Consider the following 10,035-nt stretch of genomic DNA (forward strand, 5'->3'; position numbering starts at 1 on the left):
TGGTTACAATGCCTCTCCTTTCTGTCAAGTATCAATCTGTTAATTTGTTGTGTTGCAACCTGGTTAACATCCGCTCTAATTACGAGTCAAATGTGAGCGTGTGGAACGGGAAAAAAGTGAGGAATTAAAGCAATGACCAAAACCAGTGGGAAGTTGCGAGGGCTCTGACGACGCAACGCAAACACCAACACAGTTATTATCTTAATAACAAATGGCCCTATCAGCTGTGATGGTGCAGGTCATTAAAACACCTCCACCTGCCTTCAGAGGCTCCGGACTCACATCATTACATTCACATCCCATCTCACAGCTCTCGCTCATATCATCCCCCCACTTAACGGCTTCACACCCCTAATATAACGGTAAGGTGCGAAAGTTAATGTGGACGAGTTTACCGAGCTCTCTTCATTATTCTAATTACTTTTAAGTTCGTTTTGCAGTGCCCTCTGGAGATCACAAGTCAAAGGGGGTAAAGTGGGCCATAGTTGATTGGTTGATAAGTAGAAGTTGGTCAATAACCACCTGTATTTTCCTAAAGAAAGACAGAGTCATTACAATACAATGAGTAATGCAATATCAGCTTTAAACTGACTTCTTTTGGATTTTATTCTGATCTTTTTTATAGCTTTTTGAAGCTCAAGATTGGATTTTAAATTGGCTTAAATGTCACAAAATGTTTAAATATCCCAAAATGCTACAGGATGTCTGGAAAAACAGTCAAAAGAACCACAACATTTAAATACTCAGGTGTCTCATAATGGTTCATTATTGTCATGTTATGCTTGCATTTGTGTTTGGAAATAGTAGATATAACAAAATAAAATGACCCACTGTCGCTTCTAGTTTTATGTCTTTATGTGGAGTATATCTTTGCACTGACAGTGGATAAATGGGGCCACTGGTTCAGGGACCAACAGGTGATTTATTAGTGTTGAATCTGCAGGTTTGTCCTGAAGCCAAATCCTAAAATCCACTGAAATAGTAAATGATTGAGTTTGTAGAAGGAAGGAAAGACCATGTCCATGATTAGTCACGCTGGGTTTATTGGTTGGCTCTACAGTAACCCATATCCCATTTTCTGTAGTGCACACTGAGCCGCCTTACTTTTAGTTTTCTCTATGTGAGTGTGAAATCTGGTCCCTCCTGACCCAACACATTACATTTGTACTAATGCCATAAATGTGTTTCCCTCAGTCCATTTCATTACTTTTATGGTGAGGAGATAAAACCATGCAGTATAAGCGGGTAGAATCGTGGCTGTAATTGGGATCATTTCACCAACACAAGTACATGGTAGTAAAGTGCTCGACTGCATCACGCTGTGGAGGAAACGCTCATTATTTCATGTCTTTGTGATGCTGTTTTTCAGAACGAAGCGACACGTTATCCAACCTCATCCGTCCCGTAGGACACTGGGATACTGGAGCATCATCGGCTGAAGAAGCGGATAATTCCAGTAAATATTTCTACCTTTCTGCACAAAACTGTCTTTTTCACAAACCAATATATGGGCAATCAATTTCTCATTTACCGCCATAAAGCCAGCACTGACATTACATTTTTAGACATGCTAACATCACTTTATCGATGTCAGTGTCTGATGATTGGATAATCACTTTTGTCCAGACTAAAGTATCTCAACCATCATGTGCAATGCCTTGTTTTGTTTGATGCTGCTGCAACGCAAACATGTCCCAGTTTGGGATTAAAAGTACCTCTTATCTTATCTTAACATTTATAGTTCCAAGACGGTTATGTACACTGAACTTTTGGTCATTAAAAACCAACAAAAACAAGAGTGAATTTAGGTAGCTCAATGCAATACCATGCAGTGTAAATAAACCACAAATCTTATTACTTACAAGTACACCTAACAACATGTAGTAAAATACTAAACAAACAAAAATCCCAGTTTTTCTTCACGTCACATTTCCTGTCGTTTTATCTGTCAACAGGTACGAGCAGTTTGGAGGTGAAAGAGAACGAGGACGATAAAAGCCACATGGACTGCGACCAATTACGGAAATATCATCCAGCAGCTTTTTGCACAACTTTCACAACCAGATCCCTCAAGAGGAAGCAGTCGCTGCTCCACCAAAGCCACTTGACTTGTAAGAGGCCAGCCTGGGCTGTCACTCAGAAAAACGCTCTTGTGCACCTGAACGAGTTACAACCTGGTCTGCGGTATGAAATCATGTCGAAGACCGGCCCACTGCATGCTCCAGTGTTTTCTGTTGGTGTGAAGGTGAACGGTTTCCATTTTGAGGGCCGAGGACCAACAAAAAAGCAGGCAAAGATGAGGGTTGCAGAACTGGCTCTTCGGTCTTTTATCCAGTTTGAAAACGCCTCGCAGGCTCACGCCTCCATGGGGAACTTGACCGGCACTCCTGTGGATTTTACAGCTGATAAACTGGACATCCATGATGCATTCCTGACAGAGTTGGAGCCATCTTTGAGGGAAAACTGTCAACCCCTTCAGTGCAACACAGCAAAAAAGGAGGTTTTCTCCAGCATTTACAACCACAGACGAGTTGTCCGACTCAAACTGGACTTCTCCAATCCCAAAAGACAAGCCATAAGCACTTCACTTTTAGAGCACCTGAGCCCGGTGGCGTTGCTCAACGAGCTGCGACCAGGACTCAGGTACATGTGCCTGACGGAGAGAGTTCACGGCAGGCCGATGAGGAGTTTTGTCATAGTGGTCAGGGTGGAGGGGAGGGTGTTTGAAGGGTGTGGTCACAGCAAACGGATAGCCAAAGCCCAGGCAGCAGCAGCCGCCCTGCAGTCCATTTATAACATAAGTCTGGGACCGGAGAGGAGAGTGATGGGAATCCAGGGCAGCAGAGCCAAACATCAGCTACCTCAGGTGAGTAGGTCCAACTCATTTTCCCACCAGGCAGCATTTAGACATGGATGTATAAATTTAAAAAAAACACTTTGTTCAAAGACATAAAATATGAGAGTAAACCCAGTGGTGAATTTAACCACAAGTGTCTAAATGAGATGACTAAACGTCATCACGCCCAACATTAGCTACCTTTAGCTTAGAGGTGGTGACGTGAAGTCATGTGACCGTGCTGTAGTTCCTTTATAGCCCAAGCTAGGCTACATGCTACCGTATGGTACTCTCATGCGGTAGTATTTTCTCCAGCGGCACGGTTGCTATCATATGCTCCCGTTTACCATCGTGGGTGTCTTACTCGAAGGCTAACCCACGGCGAATTAGCTAGCTAACGAGCTAATCTAACAAGTGAGCAGACGATACTTTATACATTCGATGGAGCAGACACACTGATAATTAGTGTTAACGGTGCTAAAATATAAATAAATTAATAATAACATTTCACTTACCAAAAAAACTGGAGACCAGACTTCTTGGACGGTCTGTTAGTACAATTAATCGCACAGCAAGCCATATTATGTGTGATATTTGCATTCAAAAGGCACCAACATGTGCGTCAGGTCAAGTGCAGAGACTGTTAGCAGAGCTAGCAGAGCAGACAGCTAGCGGCTAGCGCCCACTGACGGCGCTAACCTGTCAATCAAAGCGACCACGCCCTTAATTATGCATAACTTTAAGCCTTAATATAATTAAAGCGGGAGAGTTATAAAGAAATTCACCCTCCTCACAGTTGTCATGAATAGGGAAATTAGCTATAAAGACCAAAAGCAATGTTTGTACCACGCTGTAAACATGTTTATTTCTGCTGTAAATTTCCTTTATAGCCCAACATTAGCCGCCTTTAGCTTAGCGGTGGTGACATGAAGTCATGTGACTGTGCTGTAGTTCCTTTATAGCCCAACATTAGCCGCCTTTAGCTTAGCGGTGGTGACATGAAGTCATGTGACCGTGCTGTAGTTCCTTTATAGCCCAACATTAGCCGCCTTTAGCTTAGCGGTGGTGACATGAAGTCATGTGACCGTGCTGTAGTTCCTTTATAGCCCAACATTAGCCTCCTTTAGCTTAGCGGTGGAGAGGTGAAGTCATGTGACCGTGCTGTAGTTCCTTTATAGCCCAACATTAGCCTCCTTTAGCTTAGCGGTGGTGACCTGAAGTCATGTGACCGTGCTGTAGTTCCTTTATAGCCCAACATTAGTCTTTTACTTCTGGATATTGCATTGTGGATTAACCATTCTGAAAGTGGTGTGATATATGTGGCGATCATCCTGAAAATCATTAGATTTTTATAACATGAATTAATGAAATGGTCTGGTAGCCCTTGCAATGGCAGCTTGCTTACATCATCACTCCTTTTGACAAGTATTGTTTTTTTGTCAGCCTTTACGCAGAATACAGGGTAAGGGAGCCAGACTCTGTGTATCAGTAAATGTCCTTCAGATGTTAAAGACTGATTTCCCTCTCTTGGAAACATCAGCAGTGACACTGAATTCACCTCTCATCTCTTCATCTCTTCAGCCATTCTTCTAAATGGTCTGGATAAATGGGTCTGAGGTGCGCCGTATGCTACCAAATGAAGTGTGGCGCACATCAGGGCGGCCATCCTGGCCTGAGGCCCGAGAGCTGGATGGTGTCCTGCATGCATCGTCTGCAGCATCCAAACACCTTTATTATGTCTCCCAGCCTTTACAGAATTGTCCTCGACGTGTTTCGCTGTCGGGCTTTATCAATACATGAAGATTTGTCTGCACGGAGCTGAAGAGGGTGACTGAGCATGGCTAATGCAGAAGCACATCTTCATGCTAATATGCAAAGGAACATAGAGGCATGCAGATACTTTATTAAACCCTGGGGGTGATTACACAGGATGCAATGGTTTTGATTGTCTCTGGACAAAAGGCTTTAGGCTGACACCAATATGCAAAAGCATCTCCCCTTTTTTGTCATGAAAATGGTTACTTTCTTACAGCCTCCCAGACTGATCATTTAGCGTCTTCTCCCCCTTCAATATGAACTGTCTGTCAGGCGGCGTGACGCATTAATGAACATTATTACAGCACATTAGGGATGAAGGAGGAGCGGCAGCAGACCGCGGAGATTGAGGTGGAGCGGGGAAAGGCGGTGTGAAGAGCATAATAATCCGACAGATAATTGTTTAACACACTCATTACACACGACCTTGTGCCACTGACATCCACAGAGCCACAGAGTCTCAAAATCACCTGCTCTTACAAAACGAGTTTAGACATTTCAGAAACAGATAGATATAAACACTGAGATCACTGCTGGGGGTCTTTCACTGGGGTTTAGGGGTAATTTATGTCTGGAGGAGTTGGAATTCTTCACCAATATTACACATATTCGACCCTATCATTAATACAGTAAGTAATGTTAATGTTGTGTTTGAAGATCCCAAAGCACCAACAATTAACCAATGATGTAGATTTATAAAGGCTTCAGTTCTCAGAGACATTTTTAGTCAGGATCCAGGTGTCTAGAAAAACCCAATTTGGTCTCAAAATATAACATTTGTTGGAGACACTTCCTGATTCAGGATGCATCATATTGTTGTTGTAAATTGTGTTGCAGTCCACATTTTTAAAAAGAGTTCAAAAGAAAACCACCACATTTGGAGAAACTTTTCTGTGACAAAAGACTTGATAATTAATTGTATACTTAATTGAAAAATAACCATTAATCCCAGACCTGTGAAACCTTCAAACCCAGAGGATATCCGTTAAACATCAGATGTGCTCGATTCTAAAACTGTGAGGCTCTGAGTCAATAAGACACAGCTTTAAGATCCTTGATGCCTCCTGTGTGATTTTCTCAGTCCTGATTACATTTCAAGTACCTTTCTCTGGCTCTCAGTCGTCTTTCTGTTTGGTTTCAGTGCAAACACTTTCCCTGATCACTCCCTGAATGAGGCTGCCACACATGTTTAAGCCACAAGTGGTTCCCGTAGGAAATTAATGGTGTTGTGATGCTCCTCTTGCCATTCCGTTGAACGTTGCTGCATATAGCAACTAACTAACTCCCCAGAAAAAAAGTGACAGTCCTCTACGAATATAATTAGACATCTTCTGGCAGGTAGGAGTGGGACACCTCTTCCCCCGCAGACTGGAGGAATTGACTGTGAGAAAACTCTCGGCCTTCATTGACAGACTGTCACAGAGTTTTGGGCGAGCTTCGTACTCGAGGTCTAGGCAGCAAAAAGTCACAGTTGTTGGTGCATGCCTGCTGACTTTGTTTGAAAGTTTTCGGTGTGTTTGCCGGCTGCTGTCTGGAGAAAACACAACAGCAGGAGTCACAATGTCCTCCGGTTTAGGTGAGACAGAATTGTGCATAACTTCATGAGACAATTTTTTAGGTAAAATGTAGGAATATGAAAACATAAATAGCAATAAAAAGATGTTCTTAGAAAGGTTTTACTTATATTGAGTTGACCTGGTGGTGAAACACCTAATACACTGTTAATTAACAGGGCTTTTTCCCCCATTGGTATTACATTAGTGTTTATAGTTTTATTTTGAATATATATTCTCCATGAAAAGAACTGAAGAAAACTGATCTGCAATTAAACATTTATTATAATATTTGTATTTTATTTGTATTATATTAACATCATTCCTTTAACTATGCCATCATATACAAAATAGAGTATAAAATACAACATTTATCGAGGGCAACGTAACGTGTCCCTGTAGTTATCTTTCACTATATGGGCAAGGGAGGGAAAATAGTCCATTTCATTTTATTGGTTCCGCTCGTGATGGTGCACAACATAGAAAAAAGAAAAGAAAATCAATTCAAATTCAAAACACAACTCTTTACACATTCCATGAGCGAAAAGGAGCAGAAGACATGTTATTGTGCCTGCCCCTCACTCAAAACACAAGTAAACAAGTCTGTCAATTATAGTTACTTACAACAAATACTTAGAGTAACGTGAGAGAAGAAACAAGCGACAGACACCAATTCACAATCAACTAAGGAAACAGATTACCTGCCGCTTCATAAAGTTTAGTTACTCTTTTTTTATCCAACTTCTTCTAGAACTGAACAATATTTATACAACCCTTTCAATCATCTGTAGACAACTCCACAGTTTGACTCCAACCACTGAAATACACTTTAAAGTAGTCCGTGCATACTGATGCTTAAAGTGAAATGTCCTCTTCGCTCCTCATCCTCTGAACTAAAAACAAACCATTTTTATATGTATGTTCAATATACAGGCTGCACCTTTTAAACGCTGCTTCTTCCATTGCTTCTGCAGTTCTTTGCAGAGTCCATCTTCCACCTGCTGAGTCAGAAATACTCCGAGCTGACAGACGGTCGTTCCTCCTCGTACGCCAAACACAAAGTGCTGGCCGGAGTCGTGATGAGCAGAGGTGAGTGGTGGGGACATGATGTTTAAAACTCTGATAGGAGGTCAGGTATTGAGGGAGGGAAGTGGTAATGCCTGGATCGTCCTACACGATATCAACCTTAGGAAGGAGAGGTGTTTCAGCCAGCTCTAATGACAGGAATTGGCACGTTGTGGATGTGTCTCAATCTGTGAGACAAATGGGGGGTCCTGTTTGATTTGATCATGTTGAATGTCTTGCACCATGAATCATTTGCCAAACCACTCACCAGAACTCTGAGCAGATATTTTCCACTCTGTCTTTTGTCACATCCTTCATTTCTCTTCCAGGATTTGACCTCAGGGTCAGCGCAGGTTGTGTCTCTGGCCTCAGGGACTAAGTGTCTGGATCTGGACAACGACAGTGACCACAGTGATACGCTCAGTGACTGCCACGCAGAAGTCATCAGCCGGAGGGCGCTGGTTCGATTCCTGTATGCTCAGCTGGAGCTGCTGCTCTGGTACGACCCTCAAATGACGTTTTTTGTTTCTATTTGTTGTCTCGTCTTGGTGGGGAATCTCCCTTCTGACTCAGGACTTTTTTTTGGTCAAACGCCTGAAGGGAATTTCTTCAAATTTTGCGCCAACGCCCACGTGGAATTCAAAATGAATTCAGTAGAATATGCTCGTCAGACTTAGACTTAGTCACTTAGACTTCAAGATAGTCCCATTATTTAAAGTACATATCTCAGAAAAGCCTTGAGATAAGTCCTTTCAATTTAGCACAATCCTTCACTAGTGGGCAGAGGCATACAGTTTAGTGGTGGTAATTCTAGTTTAGGCTGTATTTCTCTAAATATCAACAAACAACATGAAAAAATCCAAACCAGCGATGTGTCCGTCCGTCCCTCAACACTGTCTTATTTCTTGTATTTGGCTTTTATCTCTAAGCCCATTGAAGACGTTAATCTTAACCAGTACCCAATTAAATATTTGTCCCAATGCCTAAAATTAACCAACGTTGTTAAATGCAAAATGATTTAATGTCTTTCACTCTGTCTCTGTCTCATGTCGGACGTCTCTGTGTCTCCCCTCTCTGTAGTAAACCAGCAGACTGTGAGGAACAATCAATCTTCGTACCAAATAAAGTTGGTGGAGGCTTCCGGCTGCAGGACGGCGTCCTCTTCCACATGTACGCCAGCTCGTCGCCGTGCGGAGACGCCCGACTCAACTGCCCCTACGAGACCACGGCTGCATGTGAGACAAATGCAATGAGACGATGGGAATGATGAAGATACTGATGTTTCAGAATTTGTGTTGCCATCTTGGAGCATCTTGGTTGCTTAAAAGTGTCCGGTTTAGCGTTCGCTTGTACTGAGCTCCATCCTCAAGTATCACTTCTGGTTCCAAGAAACCAAGAAGAGGAACGTGAGGCTTTATAACGGTCGTCTTCAAAGAAATGGTTGACTTTTAGGTGAAACCACAAGCACTTCTTTTGTACGATCTTTGATCAAAGTATTGGACCGTCAGAGTTCAGAGGACCTCAGAAGTTGTTGCAACTTATCCTGAGAAAGGCTTCAAGGATTGTACCAAATTTCATTCCAATGCATTCAATACTTCAGTCAAAAGTAAAGGTTGTGGTAGAGCTCGAGTGAAAACCAGAGAATCACCGAAGTCTCTGGGATTTATCCTCTGGGAATCATGAATGTCTACGTAACATTTCATGGTAATCCAGCCAATAGTTGTTGAGATATTTTAGCCTGGACTAAACTGGTAGAGCAACCAACAGACCGTTTATTCACATCAAAGGTTTTCTTCACATGCCTTGCTGAATAGCATTTCATCAGGGGAGTATCAGTCATCTTCTAAGTCCACTTCTTCTCTTTTGTCAGATCCCAGCAGGAGGTTTCACTGCCACCTCAGGGTAAAGGTGGATGGTGGAGAAGGGACGCTGCCAATCACAACAAGAAGAGCCAATCAGAACAACATGGCGGCGTTTAAATCAGCCGTCACAATGTCCTGCACGGACAAGATGGCAAAGTGAGTTCATTATCAGCCCAAGGTGTAATAACAGTGTAGCTATGCTGTAACATGGGTGTTATAAGGGTGTTATGTGGGTGTCGTGTAGAAAATAGCAATCAATTAATTTTCCAAAACATTGATACCTATTTAAGGGTTAAAATAACATCTAATTTTAAAGGACAATGCCAGTTTATTACAGCTTGGGTCTTTTTTTGTAGTTCAATTCATGTCAATTATGAGTTAAGCTGCCACACCGTGTGCTCTGATTTAAAAGAAACTGTTTGCCTCAACAGGTGGAGTGTTGTTGGCCTCCAGGGAGCGCTCCTGTCTCACCTGGTGGAGCCGGTGTACCTGCACAGCCTGACGGTGGGAACGCTCAGCCACACGGGTCACCTGAGCCGGGCCTTTGCACGTCGCCTTGCTCCTGTCAAGCACTTACCTCTCCCTTACCGACGACAGCAGCTGATGCTCGGCTGTAGGTCCACATGTTTTATGCACATATGATATAAATCATCTGTAGTAATGCAGTTCGGGAAGGTTCTGCAGGTCTAACCTGATGGTTTCCTCTCGGCTCAGGTCTGAGCAGCAGCGATGTTCGACCGTCGGGGAAGGCGCCGAACATCAGCGTTAATTGGAGTTGCCGTGATGAAGGCCTGGAGGAGATCAACACCTCCACGGGACGGAGGAAAGGCTCAGGGATGCCGTCGCGGCTCTGCAGGCGAAACATGTTCGAACGCTGGCAGAGGCTGCAGCAACAGGTGGGTCA

The 10,035-nt window shown here is 43.0% G+C and overlaps 1 protein-coding gene across 1 annotated transcript in view; it reads left to right on the forward strand.

Moving 5' to 3' along the window:
* LOC134865838 (double-stranded RNA-specific editase B2-like) overlaps nt 1-10,035 on the forward strand; it is a 31,098-nt gene that overhangs the window by 17,641 nt on the left and 3,422 nt on the right. The window contains exons 2-9 of the mRNA XM_063885588.1: nt 1,370-1,456; nt 1,956-2,866; nt 7,179-7,293; nt 7,612-7,768; nt 8,350-8,504; nt 9,140-9,287; nt 9,563-9,744; nt 9,846-10,027. Of these exons, the coding sequence (XP_063741658.1) occupies nt 1,370-1,456; nt 1,956-2,866; nt 7,179-7,293; nt 7,612-7,768; nt 8,350-8,504; nt 9,140-9,287; nt 9,563-9,744; nt 9,846-10,027 (1,937 nt within the window). The remainder of the gene's footprint in view (nt 1-1,369; nt 1,457-1,955; nt 2,867-7,178; nt 7,294-7,611; nt 7,769-8,349; nt 8,505-9,139; nt 9,288-9,562; nt 9,745-9,845; nt 10,028-10,035) is intronic.

Source organism: Eleginops maclovinus, chromosome 6 (genome assembly GCF_036324505.1).
Source record: "Eleginops maclovinus isolate JMC-PN-2008 ecotype Puerto Natales chromosome 6, JC_Emac_rtc_rv5, whole genome shotgun sequence".
NCBI lineage: Eukaryota > Metazoa > Chordata > Actinopteri > Perciformes > Eleginopidae > Eleginops > Eleginops maclovinus.